We start from the raw sequence: 26229 nt of genomic DNA, 5'->3' as shown, positions 1-26229 counted from the left end.
TAAAAAAAAAAAAAAAGAGGGGCGCCTGGGTGGCTCAGTGGGTTAAAGCCTCTGCCTTCGGCTCAGGTCATGATCCCAGTGTCCTGGGATCGAGCCCCGCATCGGGCTCTCTACTCAACAGGGAGCCTGCTTCCCTTCCTCTCTCTCTGCCTGCCTCTCTGCCTACTTGTGATCTCTGTCTGTCAAATAAATAAATAAAATCTTTAAAAAAAAAAAAAAAAGGAATGTCAAACTTTTGAGCCAAACTATCTATACTTAAATTCTGGTTTCAGTACCTACTAGATGTGACAATTCACATCATTCTGTCTCTCAAATGGAGATAACAGTACCAACCTCATAGGGATGTTGTAAGGATATCAGTTCATATTTGTATCCTCTTTAAAACAGTGTCTAGCACATAGAAAATGCTATAAGTATTATTAAATAAGTTTAAAAATCTAGCCTAAATTTTTCCCTTCTGCAAAACAAAAGACACTCATTGCACAATTCTTTTCTGCACCTTTACTCATGACTTGTTCTTGCTAGAGTGCTCTTCCCCTTTCTTCCTGCCTATACAAAAATTTAACTTCTTCATCAGACATTTAATTAATACTGTTTGAGCACCTGCCAGTTACTCAATTAGTCATTGAGGTCATAGCATTAAACAAGACAGAATTCTAGCCTTTAGGGAACTTACACTCTAGTGGAAGGTGCAGACAAGTACACTACAGTGTGGTAAGTGTATGACACACGTATCTTCAGGATCTACTAAAGGCCTTGTCTTAAAGAGCCAGGGGAAGCTTTGTGGAAGATGTGATATGTTAAGCTGAGAGTTGAAGGAAGAAAAAGAATTAGCCTGTTGAAATGGGTGTCCAGACAAGGGAAGGAGGTGGGGCTTGACTTTGAGACAAAGTGTAGTTCACTAAACAGCGGCTTTAAGGGAGAGTGGCTAAAGTTGAGGCTAAACAAGTAAGCAAGAACTAGTTTGCAGAGGGTTTGGAAAATCATGCAGGAGGGGTCTTCTCAAATCCCACTGCCTTTAGGCATTTTCACAGACTACCTCAGCCAATTTTTCTCATTTCTTCCTGACTTTCTGTAGTGATTTGACTGTAGGGTTTGCATTGGAAAGAAGTTGTGTTAAAATCATTGTGAGTGGTTTGTTTGGGGAAGAAGTAGTGATAAGGTGGGGGGCAAAATCTGACATGAGTTAAAGTAAGTATTTTGGACTTCTGTAGATGAGTAGAAAACACAAGGTATTCAGGATGGGATATATTAGAAAAGGAAAATTCTGAGAGAGAAGGAGAGAGAATACACATGCAAGTTTTCTGGGAACTGTATTTCATTAAGAATAGAACTTTGAAAGGGAAGGGATGAGACTGAAAGAGAGAAGGTAAGATCCAGCTCATAAATGGAGACCAAGATGTTCAGGCATTTTCTAGTAAGCATTTGGAAATCATTGATGGATTTGATATGAGAAACAACTTGGATATTGTTTGCATAGTAGAAGTGAATTTAGCAATGTAGAAGGTAAATTTGAGGAGACTAAGTCTAGAGGTAAGATAACCAGTTAGGAGGGTACTTCAGTAGTAGAGGAGGACTATTATTAATACTGAAAAATCAAGCCAAGGTGCCTCTGAGACTTGAACATGGATGTGTGCATTGACTGATAAAGGGAAATCCAGGCTTGATACCTATAGACATGGGAGTCATTGATGCATAGGTGGTGGGAATTAAGGCTGTGAAAGTGGATGGTTATACTGATAGCATTTCATTTTCTGTGTGCTAAGCACTATCCAGAAAGCTTTATATACCTTGTTTCATTACTTGTAACAACCCTGTGAGGTTGTCATTTTACAAAGAAAAAGAAAGTGTTCTATAGAAGAGTTAAGTAGTGTATAAAACCCCAAAGCTAATAAGGGACAAGAGTCAGGAATGGAACAAACTATCTAACTTAATACCTGAAATCTTAGAACATGATGCCTTGGGTGAATGGAGGGAGTGCTCAGGAGAGAACGCTGGGGAATTCAACATTTAAAGGTCGCAGGTGGAGCTGCCTGTCTACACATGGTCACCCATGTATATATGGAGAAGGAATCAGAGAGGTAGGAAAACCAGGGAAGTGGTTATGACCGAAACCAAAGAGGAATTACCCTAACAGATTATTCTGTGTACCAAAAGCCATAATGAAATAACATTTTAAAAATTTTCATCAGGTTTAATAAGTTGGAATTTATTGGTAATTCTTATTTGAGTGCAGTGGTGGCAACATAAATTAGATGGCATAATTTATATAAAGCTCTTTAGATTGCATATTTTAAGTACAGAAAAACAAAAGTAGCTCCTATAGGTACGGAATTAATGGGAGTTAAAGTGGAGACAGTGAGAACTCTTTCAGATATTTGAATCTGAAAGATCTTAACTCAGGTAAGTTGATTTGGTTGGGTTTAAATATGGATTTTTTTTTTTTGAGAGAATAGAATTTACATCTAATGATTTCTGATGATAATAAAGAACATGTGGAAGGACTGTAGCATTGTGACGTTGAGGGCCCAGCTGAAGGAGACTAGATTTATGATTTCAGTCTTCCTGGTGGTATGATTTTTCTTCATCAGAACCCAAGAGCAGAAATAAAAGTGCAGTAAAGGCACAGTTAGGTTGATCTAGATTTAGGATTTGTTGAATGCATATGATAGAAAATGAAGTTTTTTGTTTTGTTTTTGTTTTAAGATTTTATTTACTTATTTGACAGAGAGAGCTAGTGAGAGCAGGAACACCAGCGGAGGGGAGTGGGAGAGGGAGTAGCAGGCTTCCTGATAAGCAGGGAGCCCGTTGCAGGGGTCCATCCCAAATCATGACTTGAGCTGGAGGCAGATGCTTAACAGCTGAGCCACCCAGGCCCCCCGAAAATGAAGTTTTAATAAAAGAGTGGTTTAGGGGCACCTGGGTCTCATGGGTTAAGCGTCTGACTCTTGATATTGGCTCAGGTCACGATCTTGGGGTTGTGAGATAGAGACCTGAGTCGGGCTCTGTGTTGGGCATGGATCCTGCAGAGGATCCTCTGAGCCTCTGCTTGTGGGCATGCGCACACATTCTCTCTCACTCTCGCTCTCTCTAAAAAAAAAGTTTAAATAATAGATCAAAGGCTGAAATTGATAGAGAAAAATTGAGTACTAAAAGTGACTATAAAGTTAGGAAAAATGTAGAACTGAGATCTTGATAAAAGTGACAGATTTAAGGGGAATAGGAGGCTGTGGTCAGAAAAGGGATTTTAAAATGTGCAGGTAGTTCTTAAGAGGTCACAGAATTTAAGATCAAAATTTTGAGACTAGAAAATGTGATGGATCATCCAAATGGACATTAAAATTGTCCAGGATATAATGCAACTTGGGGTGTTTTGCTTTTAAAAAAATTTTTTTTAAAGATTTTTACTCATTTATTTGACGGAGAGAGACAGCAAGAGAGGGAACACCCACCAGTAGAGGGAGTGGGAGAGGGAGAAGCAGGCCTCCTGCTGAGCAGGGAGGCCAATCTGGGGCTTGATGCTAGGACTCTAGGATCATGACCTGAGCTGAAGGCAGATGCTTAACTACTGAGCCACCCAGGTGCCCCAAAACTTGGGATGGTTTTGCTTGAGTTCAGAAAGCAAATTGTTTGGGCCTTGTCACGGGCCTTAGAAGAATTTGATCTCCGTGTGTGTGTGTGTGTGTGTGTGTGATAAAATTACATATTTCCTAGGACCTAGTTCTCAAAGTAGGAGCAGTGTTGCTTCCAGTTAGATGGCAGTATTTAGGTGTACCTGAGTAGTATCAGGACTAATTGATGAAAAGAGTGTAGCTATAATAATAATGCAGAGGAGGTTAAGCAGTTTGCCGAAGGTCACATTTTAACTGGTTCTAAAGCCCAGGCTCTTTCCACTAACCTTGGTGTTTTTGCAACAAGTTGAGTTGTTTCAGCAGAGTTTATCTTTGCAAATGTTTGGGAGAACAGTTTTTATTTTAACTTCTCCAGAGTTAATGAGTTTTTTAGTGCCAAACATCTATAAAGTGGAAATCTACTCAGGGAGCACCTTGAACAGAATATTAACCTGAGACAATCAGTGCTTTTAGGCACTAGTTTCAATAAATTGATCCATTAGTTCACTTGTCTGTTTATTGTTCTCCACCCACATAATAGTGGTTACACAGTTTGAGAACACTGTATTTGGAATAAGTTGAACAAAGTATAATTTGACTCATTTGGTTTTATTTGTTGTCTTTTTTTGTCTCTAGCTGCCTATCCCCACCGTTTAAATCTCTTTTACCTCGCCAATGACGTCATACAGAACTGCAAAAGGAAAAATGCAATCATTTTCCGAGAATCATTTGCTGATGTCCTTCCTGAAGCAGCTGCTCTAGTGAAGTAAGTAAATTCTTACTGCTTTTGGGGATTCAAGCTTAGAACATTAAGAATTTTAGTTTTCCTTTTGACCTATCAGTAAGAACTGTTCAAAGTTGTACATGCTTGAAGATCCACGAATATTTTGCCCAAATTGTTCATGTCACTTTCCCACTAATACATACATTTTTTTTCTAAAACTTCTTTCTTCTTTCTTCTAAAACTGGGTGGCTCAGTGGGTTAAGCCTCTGCCTTCGGCTCAGGTCATGATCTCAGGGTCCTGGGATCGAGCCCCACATCGGGCTCTCTGCTCGGCAGGGAACCTGCTTCCCCCTCTCTCTCTGCCTGCCTCTCTGCCTACTCATGATCTCTCTCTCTCTCTCTGTCAAATAAATAAATAAAATCTCTAAAAAAAAAAAAAAAAAAAAAAAAAAAAAAAAGATTCTCTTCTGGGGCACCTGGGTGGCTCAGTGGGTTAAGCTGCTGCCTTCAGCTCAGGTCATGATCTCAGGGTCCTGAGATCGAGTCCCGCATTGGGCTCTCAGCTCAGCAGGGAGCCTGCTTCCCTCTCCTTCTCTCTCTGCCTGCCTCTCTGCCTGCTTGTGATCTCTGTCAAATAAATAAATAAAACCTTTAAAAAAATAAAAAATAAAACTTCTTTCTTCTCTCTCTCTTTTAAGATTTTATTTTTGGGGGCGCCTGGGTGGCTTCATCGGTTGGCCGTCTGTCTTCAGCTCAGGTCATGATCTCAGGGTCCTGGGATTGAGCCCCACATCAGGCCCCTTGCTCAGCTGGGCAGCCTGCATCTCCCTCTTCTTCTGCCTCCTGTTCTCCCTGCTTGTGGGCTCACTCTCTCTCTCTGTCAAATAAATAATTTCTTTTTTAAAAAATTATTTATTTATTCTATTCTCTTTTTGAAAGCTTGTTTGCTATTTACTCTCTGCCTCTTCTCTCCTACCATATAGCTCCCCTATGGAGCTCTTTGGTTGGTACTTCTTTCCAATAGCTCCTTCTGTTTTCCTTTTTTTTTTTTTCCCCCACATTTCCTTTCTTCTTTCAGTGTTCTTGAAATCTTGACCCCTCTATGATATCTGTGTAATTAAAGAGAAATGGAAATTTTTGTTCTGAACTTCATATTGATTTATTCCATCCTTAATGAAATTGTAACCAGCATTTACCAAAGTGTTGGAATACTTAATTCGATGTTATTTTTACTCTCTATTAATAGTGTCTTCCTTGTGTTTCATCCATATTTGCAAGTTGTTTATTTGGTGCAAGAGACATACATACACAATTAGAGGATAAGTAAATATGTAGAACAATCAAAATTGCTGAGTATTTCCTCAAATAATATTGCACATTATCCATCCATTTGTTAGCTATTAACCCATTCAAAATTGAATGATCCTTTTTCTTTCCTTTGGATTATTAACTTGAGGTGTTTATTTTGGTGCTAGGTGAATATACTAAAAGATTTATACATGTGTCAGAAGAACATAAAATTGGGGTGCCCAGCTGGTTCAGTTGGTAGAGCATGGGACTCTTGATCTCTGGGCTGTGAGTTAAAGCCCTGCATTGGCTATAGAGATTACTTAAAAGTAAAATTTGTGAATAAAAAAGGGGGTGGGCACTGGGGTGGCTCAGTTGTTAGGCATCTGCCTTTGGCTCGGTCATGATCCCAGGGTCCTGGGATCGAGCCCTGCTTCAGGCTCTCTGATCAACAGGATGCCTACTTCTCCTTCTTCCACTCCCCCTGCTTGTGTTCCCTCTCTCTCGCTGTGTCTCTCTCTGTCAGATAAATAAAATCTTTTTAAAAAGTACATAAAATAATAACAATAACACCTAACATTTATTGAACACTTGAAATTGACCAGATATGATACAGAGTGCTTTGTGTGCTTTAAGTCATTGAATCCTGAGGGCAACTACTTTGTTGCTACTTTGTCCCCATTTAAGGAGAAAGAAACTGGTTAGAGAGATTCAGTAGCTTGCCTAAGTTCTCACAGCTGGCAGGGTTGTGGGGAGTAGCTTGCCTAAGTTCTCACAGCTGGCAGGTTGTGGGGAGGGACAGAATTCCCACCCAAGCTTGTCTAGACCCCAAAGCACATGTTCTTTCCCACTTAACCACAGTCTGTGTTGTTTCTTTACATATATAAACCCAGTATAATTTAGAGTAAGAAAAGCAATATGCTGGATGGTCTCCATTTAGAGTTTCTGCTGTAAATATCACTATAGTCTTTTTATAACTTAACCTACTGTTTCCTAGACTTAGGTTTTATGACCTAGTTCATGGGTTAATATAGAGTTGTCAGCTTTTATTTTACTAGGCAAAGGTATTTTTTAAAACAACTTCTTTGGGGGCTCCTGGGTGGCTCAGTGGGTTAAGGCCTCTGCCTTCGGCTCAGGTCGTGATCTCGGAGTCCTGGGATCGAGCCCCACATTGGGCTCTCTGCTCGGCAGGGAGCCTGCTTCCTCCTCTCTCTCTGCCTGCCTCTCTGCCTACTTGTAATCTCTGTCTGTCAAATAAATAAATAAAATCTTAAAAAAAAATAAAAATAAAACAACTTCTTTGTATTAATTTAACTAATTTCACAGAAAAAGGTGGAAGGACATAATCTCAGAATAAACTTCAGTTCTTTATTTTTTGAGGGGGGGTGGCAGAGGGAGAAGGACAAGCAGAGACTCCTTGCTGAGTGTGAAGTCAGACACAGGGCTCCATCCCAGGATCCAGAGACCATGACCTGAGCTGAAGTCAGACACTTAAACCAACTGAGCCATTGGTCACCCCAATTTAGTCTTTCAAATTAAAATTTCAAGTGCTGAAAATGTTTTTTTGTTTTTTTTTTTTAAATTTTATTTATTTTGGGGTGCTGGGTGGCTCAGTCATTAAGCGTCTGCCTTCAGCTTGGGTCATGATCCCAGGGTCCTGTGATCAAGCCCCACATCATGCTCTTTGTTCAGTGGGGAGCCTGCTTAGCCCCTGCCTGCCGCTCCCCCTGCTTGTGCACAATCTCTCTCTCTCTCTCTCTCTCTCTCTCTGTCAAATAAATCTTTAAAAAAAAGATTTTATTTGTTTTGAGAGAGAGAGCACAAGCAGTGGGGAGGCAGAAGAAGGGGGACAAGCAACAAGCAGACTGCCTGCTGAGCAGGGAGCCCAATTCAACTAAAGGATCAATCCCAGGACCCCAGGATCATGACCTGAGCCGAAAGCAGAGGCTTTAACCCACTGAGCCACCCAGGCGCCCCCTGAAAATGTTCTTAACGAGGGTATCTTCAGAAACCTATAGTAAACATAGGACTTAACAGTGAAACAATAAAAGCATTCCAAGACAAGGATGTCTTCTGACATCATTCATATTTGCCATTATGCTGGCGATCCCATTCATTTCTGAATAAGTAAAAAGAGTACATTTAGAAGAGATAGGATTGTTGTTACCTACATCAGGGATGGGCTACCTTTTTTTATAAAGGGCCAGATAGCAAGTATTTTAGGTTCTGTAGGCCCTAGAATCTCTGTTGTCACTACTCAATTCTGCTATTCTAGCATGAAAGCAGCTATAAAACAGCAGGTAAACAAATGCATATGGCTGTGTTCCAGTAAAACTTTATTTACAAAAATAGGTAGCTGGCCTGAGGGTCAGAGTTTGCTGACCCTTCAGCTCACATAAAGTCAACTAATAAGAGACTTCATACAAAGTCAGATTCAAGTTCAAGTACTAGCTGTAACCAATTTAAAAATGTAATTAGGAGAAAAGATTCCTTTTGCAACAAAAAGTACTGCTCCCCAGAATAAAAGAGATCCCACTCGATTAAATGTAGTAAGAAGTATGTTAAGGTTTTGGGGCGCCTGGGTGGCTCAGTGGGTTAGAGCCTCTGCCTTCAGCTTGGGTCGTGATCCCAGGGTCCTGGGATCAAGCCCCGCATTGGACTCTCTGCTCAGCGGGGAGCCTGCTTCTTCCTCTCTCTCTCTGCCTGCCTCTCTGCCTACTTGTGGTCTCTCTCTCTGTCAAATAAATAAATAAAATCTTTAAAAAACAAACAAACAAACCAAAGAAGTATGTTAAGGTTTTTATAAAGAAAGCTTTTAGACGTCACTCAATGGTATTAAAGATCTGGATAAATGAAAAGTTAGATTATTATGTACCATTTTGAAGAGAAAGATTTTGGTATTGTTAAAAATATGATTCCCACGAGGTGCCTGGGTGGCTCAGTGGGTTAAAGCCTCTGCCTTCGGCTCAGGTCATGATCTCAGGGTCCTGGGATCAAGTCCCACATCAGGCTCTCTGCTCAGCAGGGAGCCTGCTTCCTCCTCTCTCTCTGCCTGCCTCTCTGCCTACTTGTAATCTCTGTCTGTCAAATAAATAAATAAAATCTAAAAAAAAAATATGATTCCCAATATGTAATCTATAAATTTATTGTAATCCCAGTCAAAATCTCAACAGGGTTTAATGTAGAAGGATAACATATGAAAGATAATTGTTTTAAAGAATAGTAAGGCTAGATTTCCCCTATCAGTTATTAATTAAACTCTGTTAATTAACACTCTAATAGAAGCAGAAGTAGAAGACTGTATCAGTGAACAATATATTCTTGGTTGTAAAGAAATTAATTACACAATATATGATAAATGAGGGGATTGTAAGAGATGAGCTTTAGTATTCCATAAACATCCCCATCCCAACCACTACTACCCTCTTTTAAATTTTTTTTTAAAAGATTTTATTTATTTATTTGACAGAGAGAGATCACAAGTAGGCAGAGAAGGCAGGCAGAGAGAGAGGGGGAAGCAGGCTCCCCACTGAGCAGAGAGCCCGATGTGGGGCTCGATCCCAGGACCCTGGGATCATGACCTGAGCCGAAAGCAGAGGCTTTAACCCACTGAGCCACCCAGGCGCCCCCTCTTTTAAATTTCTATTCATACATATACTTTAGATTCATTTCTACCCTTTTGTGAATTCTTACATCTTAATTTAAGGCTGTTGTTTTAATCCCTTTAATTCAGGAGGGGCAAATGACTAGAGGTTCCAGGCCAGTCACATGTATGAGTGAGGTATCTTGAATGTGGAGAAGAACCCATCTAATAGTAGCAGCAGTTACCTAGCCTTTGGCCATTAAGCAGTAGAAGTCCAGTGTTAACACATGCTGCCAGACCTTCTAAGGACTTTCTTGCCATTTTTTTTTTTTTAAGATTTTTATTTATTTATTTGAGAGCACAAGCAGGGGGAGGGCCTGAGGGAGACAGAGAAGCAGGCTCCCCACCAGCCGGGAGTCTGACTCAGGACTGGATGCCAGGACCCTGAGATCTTGAGCCTAAGATAGATGCTTAACTGACTGAGCCATCCAGGTGCCCCAGGAGTTTTTCACTTTTTAAGTTAGATCAAAATTGGATTTTTATATGCAGTCTCCCCATTTTTAAACGTGTGATACCAAATCACATTTTTTTAAAAAGTTACTGCTAGCCAAACAAAACACATCTCTTGACTAAATTTGAGCTGTAGGCAACCTGTTAAAAACTTCTGCATTAGGGCATTCATTTTATTCCTTTAATCCCTTTAAGGAGTTACTTGGTTTCACCAGACTAAAAGTTGGTGTGGGGTGGGCTGCTGCCGTATGTTAAGAGAGATGACCAAAGAGGGAAACTGGTGCTTTCAGATGGGTTAGGAAACTTTTTCTTTGCAAAAAATTATCTAATTATTACAGCTCCTTTTTATTTTATTTTTTTAAAGATATTTTATTTATTTATTTGTGAGAGAGAGCATAAGGAGGAGAAGGTCAGAGGGAGAAGCAGACTCCCCATGGAGCTAGGAGTCCGATGTGGGACTCGATCCCGGTACTCCAGGATCTTTACCTGAGCTGAAGTCAGTCGCTCAACCAACTGAATCACCCAGGTGCCCTACAGCTCCTTTTTAAATTAAATTTCAGTTTATTCTTCCTTCACTGGTTTGAAATTCTATAGAGTGAGAACTTGGAGATTTTATTTTGGACATACTAGTCATTATTTTAGTGAAAATTACACGTGAGAGGGTGGGACATAAATGAAGGTAAACCAGCCTGATGGTGTTAGTTTTGCCATTTGTGTCCTAGGGATACTAGCTAAGGGACAAAAATGCCATTCATCTGGATGTGTACATCATTGTGACAACAGAACAGTAGAAAATTCAGTTTGAAGCACAGGGAAAGTGTCTTTATGAATGTCAGAGTTGAGTTACCACTTGGAAGACTATGGTCTATTCTGCCACCAGCAGTGGTGTGTACACACACACACACACACACACACACACATTATATATAGACTATAGAAAAATCCCGGGAAAAACTGAAGGTCTGCTTGTATTATGCCAGGATTGTATGAAAGTAGGTTATATCTTTGATGTGGATGGAGATTACCAAAGTCCTTTTGCTATCCCAGGCTTTTATAAAAGGCAGTCATTTTTGCTTTTTAAAATTTTCTTATTTAATTGAACTGAAAAGTGTATTTATACTAGTTGTTATCATTACAGCTTAATGTGTTCTTTTGACTCTCAGGGTGTAGAGAAAATTGCATGTATGTCTGACCTTTGTTGGGGAAAGATGTCATGACAGATTTTGGGGAAACAATGAGCTTGGTACTCTGAAATAAACCCACCATAAGAAGGGCTTCTGATGACTTCATGGCTAGTTGTTGGTTATTGAAGAAAATCTTGAAAGCACTTGGGAGTTTGAATTGGGGCAGTTTTCTCTCTTTCTCTTTCTCTTTTTTAAGATCTGTTCATTTTGAGAGAGAGAGAGAGCATGTTTGTGAACACACACAAGGCAGGGACAGGGTAGAGGGAGAGAGAGAGAGAGAGAGAGAATCCCAAACACACTCCATGTTGAACTTGGAGCCTGACTCGGGGCTTGATCTCATGACCCTGAGTTCATGACCTGACCCAAAGCCAAGGGTCTTGATGCTTAACTGACTGAGCCACCCAGGTGCCCCAGTTTTCTAACTAAACTGATAGCCGCATTTCTTCTCTCTTTACATACATTCTCTTGGAGACTTATCTACTCATGGATTAAACTCTTACTCATATCCTAATAACTACTATAACTCTATCTAGATTTTTAGGGTTTGGTTTTGTTTTTAAAGATTTTATTTATTTATTTGATAGGCAGAGATCACAAGTAGGCAGAGAGGCAGGCAGACAGAGAGAGGGAGAAGCAGGCTCCCTGCTGAGCAGAGAGCCTGATGCGGGGCCCCATCCCAGGACCCTGAGATCATGACCTGAGCCAAAGGCAGAGGCTTAACCCATTGAGCCACCCAGGCGCCCCTAAAGATTTTATTTTTAAGTAATCTCTCCACCCAATGTGGGCTCGAACTTAGAACCCTGAGATCAGGAGTCACATGCTCTACCGACTGAGCCAGCCAGGCGCCCCTGCCTTCTTTTTTTTGACCATGTCTTCAACTTCTTTTTGTGATTTACTGCCTCATTATTATATGATATTCAGCTCAACATCTAAAACTGTAATCTACTTTATATGTGTATAAAGCCCTACTCCCACAGTTTGTGTAAAAATAGGTTGTAAATTGAAAATTTTTATACAAATGGTATTTGAAACTCATGGTAACCAACTTTTCAGGTAAGCAAATTGAATTTTATTATTTCTTTTTATAAAATGAGAAAACTGAAGGCCAGAGCCATTAAGAATTGCCCAAAGTAAAATGTCAATTTAATAAAAGAGATGAGAATAGAACTGAGATTTTTCTGACTCTTAGTCTCCTGTTATTTCCATTTTACAATACAGTTTGCCTAAACTTAACTGAAGAGTTTTTCATCTTACAATGGCCCCTTAGTAATTTTAAATTCTTGTCCCATCTGTTCTGAGTCACTTACCAGACTCTTTTGCTGTTTCTTCCTCCTTTTCTGTCTTTAAATTTCCCATTATCATCTCTATCTGATATGTTTATATTTTTATAATAGCCTTCTAACTGTGTTCTTATTGTCTGATATCAGCCTGAGGTGGTTTTTTTTTTTTTTTTTTAATCTGTGTAAATCTGCCCATAATAGTACCTATTTCACAGGGTCTGGGAACTACTAAATGAATAAATACTGTGTTACAGGGTGAGTGCTTAGAATAGTGATAAACACCTAATAAATGTTAGCTGCTGCTGTGATGATGAGGTTGATAATGACAGTTACTCCTACAGTTTTATTAACAAATTAATATTATAAAATCACTGCTCTGACCATTATTTTAAAAATATTTTTATATTACTATGTAATTAAACAAATTCCTTTTCCATGTTTGTTATTTTCTTTGACTCTCAAACCACTACTACATAATATAATTAGGGGCAAAGAGTATTATCCTCATTTTACAGATAAGGATACTGATTAATAAAGTAAATGATACAAAACTAAGATAGGAGATTGAACTTTTTTTTTAAATTAATTTTATTTTTTTTAAACATATAATACATTTTTATCCCCAGGGGTACAGGTCTGTGAATCGCCAAGTTTACACATTTCACAGCACTCACCATAGCACATACCCTCCCCAATGTCCATAACCCCACCCCCGCTCCCAACCCCCCTCCTTCCATCAACCCAGGAGATTGAACTTTTTAAAAAATGAGAAAGAATGAGATCATGAGCCGTCATTGGGTTTTTTTTACTGTGAGGTCCCATTTTCCAAGCTCCTTGGGAAGGCACTTAAAACCCTCTACAGTCAGATGTCAACTTCCCATCCTTGTCACCAATTCTCCCATGTTCCAGTAATGAGCCATTGCTCCAGCCAAACACTCATACAATGTGTCTTGATATGAGTGCTTATGAATTTTTCTTCCTGGAATATTTTTACTTTCTTGAAAAGCAGTGCAACTTAGAAGTTAAGAATCTAAGTTTTGGAGTCAAGTTGCCAAGATTCAAATCCTTGTTAACCACTTGTTAAACTAATTGTTTACTTTTTCTGTGCTTCAGTTTTCTCACCTATAAATGAAAATAATAGTACAGCTTCTATCTGAGGGTTGTTGTGAGGATTAAACAAGCTAATATATGGAAAGCACTTAAAAAGTATCTAGAACACAAAGGGCTCCAAAAATTAATGAGCTAAGTATCTATCTCAAGAAGTTCACGAAAGAAGAGCAAAATAAACCAAAGGAAGGAAGAAAAGATATAATAAGAACAGAAACTCATGAAATTAAAAAAAGTCAAACACAAAGTGGGGAACTTAGAATAGTCAAATTTGTAAAGAAAGCGGAATGTTAGTTGGCCTGGACTGGAGGGAGGGAAAATGGGAGGTTTAATAGCTGTTGTTTAATAGCCATAGTTTCAATTAGCAATAATCGCGCCTCGGATAAACCTCATTGGCTACGATACTGCCACTGCGCAAAGCTGTTTAATAGCCATAGTTTCAGTTTTGCAAGATGAAAAGAGGCCTAGAGATGGATGGTGGCGATGGTTGCACAAGAATATGAATATACTTTTTTAAAAAAGATTTTATATATTTATTTGACAGAGAGCTCACACAAGCAGGGGAGTGGGAGAGGGAGAAGCAGACTCCCTACTCAGCAGGATGCCTGATGCAGACTCATCCCAGGATGCTTAACTGACTGAGCCACCCAGGCATCCTGACGATAAGAATATACTTAATCCTGCTGAACTTTTCACTTAAAAAAATGGTTAAGATGGTAAATTTTATATGTTAATTTTTTACCACATTAAAAAGAAAATTGGGGAAAAAACATAACCACAAGACCGAACAAACATATAATAGTAGAAGGGTTCCACAAAGGATACACTGTTTTGTTTTGAGGAAATAATAAAATCGATAAACTTTAGGTGAGGTTGACCAAGAAAAAAGAAGGCATAAATAAACAGTATTAGAAATGTAAAAGGTAGATTTGATTACGGTGTTGTAGACCATAAAAGGATAATATGAACAGCTTTATTCCAATAAATTTGAAGTTATAGACAAAATGGTAAAGTTCCTCAAAAATACAAGAACTGAGGGGTGCCTGGGTGGCTCAGTGGGTTAAAGCCTCTGTCTTTGGCTTGGGTTGTGATCCCAGGGTCCTCTCTCTCTGCCTGCCTCTCCGCCTACTTGTGATCTGTCAAATACATAAATAAATAAAATTTAAAAAAATATACAAGAACTGAAATGGCACAAATTAAAAATTGAGGACCCTGTAATCCTAAAACCATTGACTAAATTCAGCCAGTCATCAGAAATCTTCCCATAAGAACAGCCCCCTGTTTTGCAGTGGGTTTGCCCCCATAATGCGAGTGTCATGAAAACCACTGCTAAGACCATGCCAGAATGATAAAGGAAAAGATTTATATCAACATTGTTTTCACTGGAAAACAAGTCCACTGCTACTGGCTGTTTGATCACAAATGTGATGGTATCAAAAAATTTGAGAAGGTGGCTGCTGAGATGGGAATAGGCTCCTTCAAGTATGCCTGGGTCTTGGATAGACTGAAAGCTGCATGTGAGCATCGTATCACCATTGATAGCTCCCTGTGGAAATTCAAGACCAGCAAGTATTATGTGACCCTCAGTATTGCCCCAGGACACAGACTTCATCAAAAACGTGATTATAGGGGCGCCTGGGTGGCTCAGTGGGTTAAGCCGCTGCCTTCGGCTCAGGTCATGATCTCAGAGTCCTGGGATCGAGCCCCGCATCGGGCTCTCTGCTCGGCGGGGAGCCTGCTTCCTCCTCTCTCTCCCTCTGCCTGCCTCTCTGCCTGCTTGTGATCTCTCTCTGTCAAATAAATAAATAAAATCTTTAAAAACAAAAACAAAAACAAAAAAAAAAACGTGATTATAGGCACATCTCAGCCTGACTGTACTATCCTGATTATTACTACTGATATTTGGAGAATTTGAAGACAGCAACTCCAAGAATGGGCAGACTCATGAGCATGCCCTTTTGCCTTACATGTTGGGTATGAAACAATAAGATGGATTCTATCAAGCCACACCACAGCCAGAAGAGATACAAGGAAATCATTAGGGAAGTGAGGACCTACATTAAGAGAATTGGCTTCTACCCTGACATAGTTGCATTTGTATCAGTTTCTGGTTGGAATAGTGACAACATGCTGGACCCAAGTACCAATACACCTTGGTTTAAGGGATAGAAAGTCACTCGGGAAGATGGGCATGCCAGTAGAACCATGCTGCTTGAAGCTGTGGATTGTCTTCTCTCAGCAACTTGTCCAGCTGACCAGCTCTTGAATCTGCCACTCTACGACTACTACAGAATTGGTGGTATTGATACTGTCCCAGTTGGCCAATTAGATACTAGTATTCTCAAACCCCACATAGTGGTCACCTTTGCTCTGGTCATTGTTACAGCTGAAGTAAAATCTTTTGAAGTGTACCATGAAGTTTTGAGTAAAGCTCTTCGTGGGAACAATATGGGCTTCAGTGTCAAAGATGTGCCTGTCAGAGATGTTTCCCATGGCTCAGGTGGTTTTCCTGAACTGTCTGGGCCAAATCAGGCCTGGCTATTATGCATCAGCGCTGGATTCTCACACAGCTCACCCACCTGCTTGTAAGTTTGCTGAGCTGAAGGAGAAGATCGATCACCACCCTGGTAAGAAGGTGGAAGATGGCCCCAAACTCTTGAAATTATTCATACTATTTTTGGCGAGCCCAGTATGTTGAGCACTTCTATGACTATCCTCCTCTGAGTATTTTTGGTTGTTGTTTTGCTATTTGTGATATGAAATAGACCATTGCTGTGGGTGTCACCAGAGCAGTGGACATTCAGAAGGCTGTCGGAAGTGGCAAGATCACCAATCTGCTCTGTCTAGAAAGCTTCGGGAGGCTAAATGAGTATTATCCCTAGTACCTGCCACCCTGTCCTTTTTTTTTTTTTTTTTTTTTTCTTTTAAGGTTTTATTTAGGGGCCCCTGGGTGGCCCAGTTGGTTAAGTGTCTGCCTTCAGCTCAGGTCATGATGGCAGGGTCCTGAGATCAAGCCCAGCATTGGGCTCCCTGCTTATTGGGGAGCTTGCTTCTCTGTCTTCCTGTCCTGCTCCCCCTGCCTGTGCTCTCTCTCTCTGTCAAATAAATAAATAGAATCTTAAAAAAAAATAAAGATTTTGTTTATTTGAGAAAGGGAGAAAGCACGAACAGGGTAGAGGCAGAGGAAGAGAGAGAAAGAGACTTCCCTCCAAACAGGGAGCCCAATGCAGGAGTCCCATTCCAGGGCCCTGGGATCATGACCTGAGCACCCCAGTGCCTCCTTGCTGCCCTATTCTTAATCAGTGGTAGGAGAACTGTCTCAAAACTATTTGTCTCAGTTAGCCATTAAGTTTAATAATAAAAGACTGGGGGGTGCCTGGGTGGCTCAGTCAGTTAGGTGTCTGCCTTCAGCTCAGGTTATGATCCTGGGGTCCTGGGATCGCATCCCACATCAGGCTCTCTGCTCAGTGGGGAGCTTGCTTTTCCCTCTCCCTCTGCCTGCCACTTTGCCTACTTGAGCTCACTTTCTCTCTTTTTTTTTTTTTTTTTTTTTTAAGATTTTATTTATTTATTTGGCAGAGAGAGACAAGGGAGAGAGGGAACACGAGCAGGGCGGGTGGGAGAGGGAGAAGTAGGCTTCCCACCAAGCAGGGAGCCTGATGCGGGACTTGATCCCAGGATCCTGGGATCATGACCCGAGCCGAAGGCAGACGCTTAACAACTGAGCCACCCAGGCGCCCCCTCTCTCTTTCTGTCAAATAAATGGATGAAATCTTTAAAAAAAATTTTTTTTAAAGATTTTGTTTGACACAGAGAGAGAGAGATCACAAGTAGGCAGAGAGGCAGGCAGAGAGACGGGGGGAAGCACGCTTCCTGCTTGGCAGAGAGCCCGATGCGGGGCTCAATCCAGGACCCTGAGATCATGATCTGAGCTGAAGGCAGAGGCTTAACCAACTGAGTCACCCAGGCACCCCTAAAAAAATATTTTTAATAAAAGACTGGTTAATGCCTCTAAAAAATAGTCTATTAAATTTAAACTATTACTTTATATGATAATAAAAGCTAAAGGACAGGACAAAAAAAAAAAAAAAAGACCGGTTAATGATAACAGTCCATCATAAAAGCTTCAGAATGAAAGGAGAATATTTTATAGACCATTTGTTTCATGTGTGGCAGTTTTAAGTCACTAGTTTTCAAAATCAGTCTGACCAAAAAACCTGTCACAGAATTTTGTGACCCATTAAAACACAGTTTAATGAGGGGGGAAAAAAAAATCCTGGACCTAGATGCTTCACCAGCAAGTTCACCAAATATTGAAGGAGGAAATAATATTCCAATCTTACACTTGTTCAGAGAAGAGAAAAAGAATGCTCCCCAGCTTATAAATGAGACTAGCATAACCTTGACGCCAAAGTTTAACTACGAAATATGAGGAAAGAAAATTACAAACTTATCTTATTCCTGAGGAACCTGAGCTAGTGGAACATAAAGAGTATAGTACATCGTAGTGGGGTTTATCCCAGGAATAGAAACATGGTTTAATATGGACAATAAATTCATCTAATTCACTATGCTTAAAAATAAAATGAGAAAAATTATATGATGATCTTAAAAGATGCAGAAAAAGTAAGTAAAAAATCCATTCATTGTAAACCAAACCAGGAATAGAAAGGAGTCTCCAGTCTAGTAACCTATATTTTCCAAAAATAAAAAGCTATAGCAAACATACTATGTACGAGAAACAAAACACAGGTAATGCCCAATATCAACATTTCTATTCAACTTCATCCTGGAGTTCCTAGCCAGAACATTAAGGCAGAAGGGAGAGAGGGAGAGAACAAAGTTTATAAATGAAAGGATTGGGAAAAGAAAAAAACAAAATTGTCATTAATTGCAGATGATATGATTAACAGGGTTATTGGACCCAAATCAGTAATAATAAAATTAATTATTTTAGCTGTATACCAGAAACAAAGAAAGTTAAAATTTAAAAAGTTAACTCTTTATACTAGGGAGGTGTGGGGGAAAAGAGATATAGTTGATTCTTATTATTCATAGTAATTATGTTCCATGAGGTTGCCATGAACAATGAATTAGTGAATACTGAATCATTGCTCCTGGGGCAAATACAGGGTTAGGTTCCTGCAAGCACCCTGGTCACAATATTTTTATCAACTGATCAGTACGTAACCTATTTAATGTAGGTTTCTGTATACAGATAACTTATTTAATATATATTTATTAATATATTTTTGATTGATTAACATTGAATTCATGGCTAACAGCACTACAATGCTTGAACAAAGTTTATGTAATACATGTGTTTTCTATGTAAGGCACATTACAGCCTTCTTGTGCTTAGGAAGTATAGACAGAAGAACTTCAGCACTATGCTTGGAGGCCATTTTAAACACCAAAATCCTCACTCAAGCACAACGATGCAAAGAAATATGGCACTAAATAGACGATAAAGAGGATACTTGGTTCTAGTATGACAGCTGAAACAAGAGGCAGAACATCACCTTGTTTGACCTCATCTGAGAATATGCCAGTAACCAACCTAAAGTTTTTGCCATTCTGTATGTGTTTAAGAATGACTGAAAAAGCAAAACTTGCTAAGTAAATTTTAGCAAGTAGGTGAATTGACAAATAGGGAATCCAGGATTGAGATTAATGAGGATTGATTGTGTGTAGAAAAAAATCTTTAACAAAAGTTGTGTAAGATGTCTATGGAGAAAATTATAAAACATAAACATAATTGAGAAACATTGTAGAAAATCTAAATAAGGTATTTCTGGATAGGGAAGACTTGGTATTTAACAATGTTAATTCTTCCCAAATTGATTTATAAATCTAGTGCAGTCTTTTTTTTTTTTTCCTTTTTTTACTTTTTAAGTTATGTCTACACCCAGGATCGGTCTCAGACTCAACAACCCTGAGATCAGGAGTCACATGCTCCACCGACTGAGCCAGCAGGTAATCCAACGCAGTCTTAAGATCTCAGTAAAGGTACCCTCCCCCTTTTTACAGATTGCTCTGAATTTTATGTGGAAGTGCAGGGAGTTCTCCTTCCCCTCCCCAGAAAGAGAAAGCCAGAAACTGTTGAAAAATAACAAGGTGGAAGAACTGGCTCTACCAGATTTCAAACTTTATAAAGCTGTAATAAATAAAGCAGTCTGATATTAGCCCGAGATAGCCAAAGAAAATGGTAGAACATAATACAAAGTGTAGATGCAGACCAGTGTATGTGTATACTAGATTTGTGTATGAAACTATATATGGGTAATGGAAAAGGAACTAACTATTGCTCCGGCAATTGGCTATTGATATATATTTATATAAAATTAGATTTCATATATATCTATATATATAAAATTAGATTTCATTCATACCATACGTAAAAATTAGTTGCACATTAAGTACTTAAATACAAAAGAACTAGGGGCTCCTGGGTGGTTCAGTCAGTTAAACATCTGACTCTTGTTCTCGGCTCACGTCCTGTTTTCAGGGTTGTGAGTTCAAGCCCTGTGTTGGGCTCCATGCTGGGCGTGGAGCGTACTTAAAAAAAAAAAAAAAAGAACTTAAAGGAAAAAAAAAGAACTATAAATCCTTTTGAAGGAGAGTATCTCATGACCTTACCTCCAAAGATTGATAAATTCACCTACTTTATTTTTATTTCATTTATTCACTTGAGAGAGAGAGCACAAATAGGAGAGGAACCCAGGACCCTAGGACCATGACCTGAGCTAAAGGTAGACACTCAACCACTGAGCCACCCAGGTGCCCCTAAATTCGACTACTTTAAAACAAAGACCTTCTGTGGCACCTGGGTGGCTCAGTAGGATAAGCCTCTGCCTTCGGCTCAGGTCATGATCTCGGGGTCCTGGGATCGAGCCCTGTATTGGGCTCTCTGCTCAGCAGGGAGCCTGCTTCCCCCTCCCTCTCTCTGCCTGCCTCTCTGCCTACCTGTGATCTCTGTCTGTCAAATAAATAAATAAAATCTTTAAAAAAATACCCAAAGAAACAAAGACCTTCTGTTTATTGAAAGACACCATAAAGAATGAAAAGAAAAACCACAGAGTGGGAGAAAATATCTGCTGTGCAGTCAACAAAGGGTTCATATCCAGAATATACAAAGAATAACAAAATAATAAGAAAAAGACAAAAAAAATTAGAAGATTTTACCTGACACTTACCATCTTTGAAATTAAAACAGAAATTGTTTAAGTATTGATCACCTTTAAAGATTTTATTTTTTATTTATTTATTTGACAGAGATCACAAGTAGGCAGAGAGGCAGGCAGAGAGAGGGGGAGGAAGCTCCTTGCTGAGCAGAGGGTCTGATATGGGGCTTAGTCCCAGGACCTGAGCCAAAGGCAAAGGCTTTAACCCACTGAGCCACCCAGGTGCCCCTATCAATCACCTTTAAAGCAATCAACAAATAATTGGAGCGGCTGGGTGGCTTATTTGGTTAAGTGTTTGACTCTTGATTTTAGCTTAGATCATGATTTTAGGTTTGTGAGATTGTACCCCAGTTGGGCTCTGTGGTAGGTGAGCAGCCTGCTTAAGATTCTCTCTCCCTCTCCCTCTGCCCTTCCTCCAACCCTCAAATAAATAAATAAATAAAAACTAAAAAAAAAAAAAAATTTTTTTTTTTTAAATGAGGGGTGCCTGGGTGGCACACTCAGTTAAGTGTCAGACTGTTGGTTTTAGCCCAGGTGGTGATCTCACAGTCATGGGATTGAGCCCTGCATCGGCTCAACACATAGCATGGAGTCTGCTTGAGATTCTCTTTCTCTCCCTCTGCCCCTCCCACTTGTGTTCTGTCTCTCTCTCTCAAATAAATAAATCTTTAAAAAAATTTTTAATGAGAAGAGCTCATTAAGAGCTGGTATTTTGCATTTTTTGCATATCTCTTTAATATCTTGTAGTAACGGTGTACAGTTAAATTCTCTTGTCTGCTTCTGCATTCAGCATGGTGTGATATCACATCATATGGTCTTCGGACTACTGACATATGTATATCCTTAATCCTTACATACAGTGTAAGCCAAGTCCCAGTCAAGTGGGGGAAACCACACACCAGTAATTTAAATAAGGAAAATTTAATGTAGAGAATTGTTAAGTAGGTAAAATGTAGCTAACTATTGCTAGAAGGAATAAGAGAACTCTAAGGTGTAATGGGATAGTGTGTGCTGAAAGCAGCTACTACCTCTGGCCCTGACGGAAGGGTGAAGAGCGAGCCCTTCCCTCCTCCCACCTGAGATTCAGACCTGAGGAAAGAGTGGATTGCTGCAAGAATGTGCTACCTGGGGGCGCCTGAGTGGCTCAGTGGGTTAAAGCCTCTGCCTTTGGCTCGGGTCATGATCTCAGGGTCCTGGGATCGAGTCCCGCATCGGGCTCTCTGCTCAGTGGGGAGCCTGCTTCCTCCTCTCTCTCTGCCTACCTGTGATCTCTGTCTGTCAAATAAATAAATAAAATCTTAAAAAAAAAAAAAAAAAGAATGTGCTACCTGCCCCTGTAGTGGCAGAGACTGGCTGCGGAGCGCTCGTCACTGCAAGAGCAGCAACACGCCGCTGTGCTCAGACCCTGCCAGGAAGCCCATGTGCCGATCCATTTGAGAACAGAACACTGAAAGAATCCCACCACTTCTCCCAGCTTGTCAGCATGGCTCTAGGGGCCTCTATTAGCAGATACTAACACTGAGCCAAAGGGAAATAGAGCTTGCAGTCTGGCTCTTGCACCAACCACAAAGAAGTGTGGATTTAGAGCTGAGAGGCACTAGATTAATAACTAGCATGTATATTCACCAGATAGGGCAGACATTTTAAAGTCCACCAGTACCAACATGTGCACAACTGTGGCACAGTGGAAGCTCTCATATACTGCTGGTTTAAGGGTTGATTGGTATAAAATAACCTCCTTTTGAAAAGTTTGTTATGTACACACTATGACCTTTGGGTTTCACCCCGAGGCTTTTACTCCTGAGAAACTCCTGAGGAATCTGCAAAATCAGTGGCAGAGACTTTTTGTAGTAACGTTGTTCTTGGTAATAAAAATTTGGAAACAATCCAGATGGTTTTCTGCAGGAAAATGAATGTGTTGTGGTATATTGGGATAACTAGATAGCAAAGAATATTGATGAATTTCAGTTACATACAACAACAGAACGAAATCTCACAAAATATTGGGGTGCCTCGGTGGCTTAGTCAGTTAAGTGTCTGCCTTCAGCTCAGGTCATGATCCCAGGGTCCTGGGATCTAGTCCATATTGGGCTCCCTGCTCAGTGGGGAGGCTGCTTCTCCCTCTACCTGCTCTGCCTGCTGCTCCCCCTGCTTGTGCTCTCTCTCTGACCAAGAGAGATTTTAAATAAAATAAAATATTTAAATAAAAATCTTAAAAAAAAAAAAGATAAATTGCAGTATTGAGTAAATAGAAGAAGTTGGTTCCTTTTGGAAATTGGCAGCCTATAAGTACAAATTGTATAATAAACCATAGAGTGGTATAGTATGCCCACTTAGGGAATAAGTTCTGTAAGATTTTGCTTACTCTATCCCTTTTTTGAGATTCAGTATCAAGAAATTTTCCCTTCCTGGCTTCTTTGTTTCAGTCCGAATTAAGGAATTTTTACTCTTTGCTACCATTATACCTGTCTCTTCTTCCATCCTGGTAGCTAACACTCCACATTGTAATTGATACAGGTCCTACTTATCACCAGTTTCTGCTCCCCTGACTTTGAGCTTCTGCTCATAGCATAATGCCAGGCACTTCCTAGGTGATTGGTAAATGCCTGTACAATGGATGACTGATGACTGGATGGGAGGGAGATACTGTGGAGTGCTGCAAAGCAGCATGTCTTTAAGTCCAGGTCCTGGGTATTCTTAGGTGGGTCCATGGATGTAGTTTAAATGATCTTAGTTTAAGAGAAATAAAATTTAAAATTTTATTTTATACTAATTTGGAAGTAATTGAATTATTTAGTGTAATATTTAATATCATCTGTATTATTATCTTATATTAACAGTTTTGCAACTGATTTTCAGTGGCTGTGTTAATGTGTTTGTGATTGCATTTTTCCCCTTTGTTTCTTGGGGGTTTTGTTGTGATTGCATTTTGGCATGAGATGATACTATTTTATGAGAAGCTAATGAGAACAGATTAAAGATGGCTTTGATATATACATAATTGTTTGCATCAAGTAACTGTGGAAAGTATTTCCGATAGTTTCAATGGAGAAAAATGGTGAAATAATTGAATAGTAAGGTGAAATAATTGAATTATGGCGTTGATAAATTAAAGACAATGTATATATACATTATTATGCTCATGTTGTAATTTGTTTCAACAAAATATCATTTTTCCCTTTAATGTCAGTATGAATGGTATTTGCCTTAATTTGTAATTCTAATTTGTAGTTGTTGAAGAACTATAGAATGTAATCAGTAGGATCATATAGGGATAAAAAGATATATGGAGACTTTGCAATCATCTTCATAGGAAATCCAAGAGAATTCACAGACTTAAGAGGATTTAGCAGGGTTGTTGGGTATAGATCAACATCTGGGAATCAATAGCATTTCAATACATCAGAAATAACCAGTCAAAAAGTATAATAGAGGGGCGCCTCAGTGGGTTAAACCTCTGCCTTCGGCTCAGGTCATGATCTCAGGGTCCTGGGATCGAGCCCCACATCAGGCTTTCTGCTCAGCAGGGAGCCTGCTTCCCCCACCCCCCGCTCTCTGCCTGCCTCTCTGCCTTCTTGTGATCTCCCTCTCTGTCAAATAAATATCTTTTTTAAAAAGGTATATTAGAAGAACAGGTATTATTAACAGTTACAACAAAAGCTATGTGAAGTATCTAGAATAAAAGCATATTAAGACCTTTCTGGAGAAAATTACAAACTATTAGAAAAAAATGATAATCAGCATGTAAATACAGTACACTTTAATAAAAATCCCAACAGGACATTTTAAGAAACTTTTTATACTGATTCTGAAATTCACATAGGGGTCCCTAGATGGCTCAGTTAGTTAAGTGTCTGCCTTCAGCTCAGGTCATGATCCCAGTGTCCTAGGATTGAGCCCCATGTCTGGCTATCTGCTCAGCCAGGAGTCTGCCTCTCCCTCTCCTTCTGCTCCTCCCCTTGCTCGTGCTCATTCTCTCTCTCTCAGATAAATAAAATTCATATAGAAGAGTCCGTGTCTAGGAGTAGCCAAGACTGTTGATAAACAGCAAGTCAAATAATAAACCTTGATACTTCAATTATAATTATAAAAAAATGTGATAGCAGTATAAGGACAGATTTGAGGAACAGAGAAAGCCCAGAAAGGGACCCATATATATGGGACCTTTGTAAATGATAGAAGTTGCATTACAAAATCATTGGAGGAAAGATGAACTCTTCAGTAAGTGAGTCTGAGACATATGCTTTCCATCCAGAAAAAATGCACCTGCTAAATGTTTTTCTATACCATATCCACAGGTGTATCCCAAATGAATTACCTTATTGTATAAAACAAAACTTTTTTTTAAAAAAGATTTTATTTATTTATTTGAGAGAGAGACAGTGAGAGAGAGCATGAGAGGGGAGAAGGTCAGAGGGAGAAGCAGATTCCCCGTGGAGCTGGGAGCTGCATGTGGAACTCGATACTGGGATTCCAGGATCATGACCTGAGCCGAAGGCAGTTGCTTAACCAGCTGAGCCACCTAGGCGCCCTAAAACAAAACTTCCAAAATGTTAGAACCAAATATTTTTATGACTGTAAGGATTAAAAGCTCTTTTAGAGGGCACCTGGGTGGCTCAATTGGTTGAGCATCTGACTCTTGATTTCAGCTCAAGTCATGATCTCACAGTTGTGAGATCGAGCCCCAAGTCAGGCTCCATGATCAGTGTGGAGCCAACTTAAGATTCTCTCCCTCCCTGTCTTCCCCTTCCTGCCCTCCCTCTCTTAAAAAAAAAAAAGTGGTGGGGGCAGGGAGCTCCAGCAGAGAAACAAAGGAAGTACCTTAGAATTTAATGACATCAAAATTAGATTTGCACATTGTAGAAGACACCTTAAAATTAAAGACAAGTAACACACTAGGAAAATATTTGTTATAGGCAAATAAAAAAGAAAAGTTGTATAAATGGGGATCATTTAGGAGACACAGAATAGGAAGTTTTTGGAGATAAAATCTATCCAATTTGAGCTCCAAGGTTTTTTAAGTGTTGACTATTTCCTTAAGTTGACCTATTATTTAGTCTTCCATTCAGTTAGCAAATACTTATTAAGAACCTATAAGACATAGCACACGACATCCCAGAAATAAGATCTTTTTTTTTTTTAACATTTTATTTATTTATTTGACAGAGAGGTCACAGGTAGGCAGAGAGGCAGGCAGAGACGGGGGAAGCAGGCTCCCCGCTGAGCAGAGAGCCCGAGGTGGGGCTGGATCCCAGGACCCTCAGATCATGACCTGAGCCAAAGGCAGAGGCTCAACCACTGAGCCACCCAAGCGCCCCAGAAATAAGATCTTGATAAAGAAAAGATATTCCCCTGAGTGAGGCACAAGAGTAGTTTAGCTCTGTTTGTTTTAACTGTGATACCTGGGCACCTCCTCCTGTATTCTTCATCAGCTTTATGCTTTGAAATAATTGTTAATACCCTGCTGTTTTAAATGCAGAGGTAGGGGATGCTAGTGAAGGAAACATCTGTTGAATACCTTAGCACTTCTTACAAGGTCAACCAGTTGTTTGTTACATATAAGTCAACAACAAAGTTTATAATTAATTTTTTATGTTATATGTGGCAGAATTATACATTCTGTAGAATTGATACTGTGATCAGTAATGGCTAAAATTGAGACTTAGAATAACAAGGTAAGTAAAACTGCTATTCTGGATTTTAATTTTATCTTCAGAGAATTCCTAAATACGAGAGATGGTTGAATTGTAGAAGTTTGA

At 39.6% G+C, this 26229-nt stretch overlaps 1 protein-coding gene across 3 annotated transcripts in view; it reads left to right on the top strand.

Annotated features, from left to right (window-relative positions):
- The window catches only part of LOC111162016 (regulation of nuclear pre-mRNA domain containing 2), a 98040-nt gene that overhangs the window by 35828 nt on the left and 35983 nt on the right, over positions 1 to 26229 (top strand). For all 3 annotated transcript variants that reach the window (XM_022526169.1, XM_022526170.1, XM_022526171.1), the window contains exon 2: positions 4248 to 4377. In XM_022526169.1, the coding sequence (XP_022381877.1) occupies positions 4248 to 4377 (130 nt within the window). The remainder of the gene's footprint in view (positions 1 to 4247; positions 4378 to 26229) is intronic.

Source organism: Enhydra lutris, unplaced genomic scaffold (genome assembly GCF_002288905.1).
Source record: "Enhydra lutris kenyoni isolate GAN:26980312 unplaced genomic scaffold, ASM228890v2 scaffoldscaffold88, whole genome shotgun sequence".
Lineage (NCBI taxonomy): Eukaryota > Metazoa > Chordata > Mammalia > Carnivora > Mustelidae > Enhydra > Enhydra lutris.
Note: the sequence above shows the minus strand (reverse complement) of the source record. Positions and strands in the feature narration are given on the sequence as shown.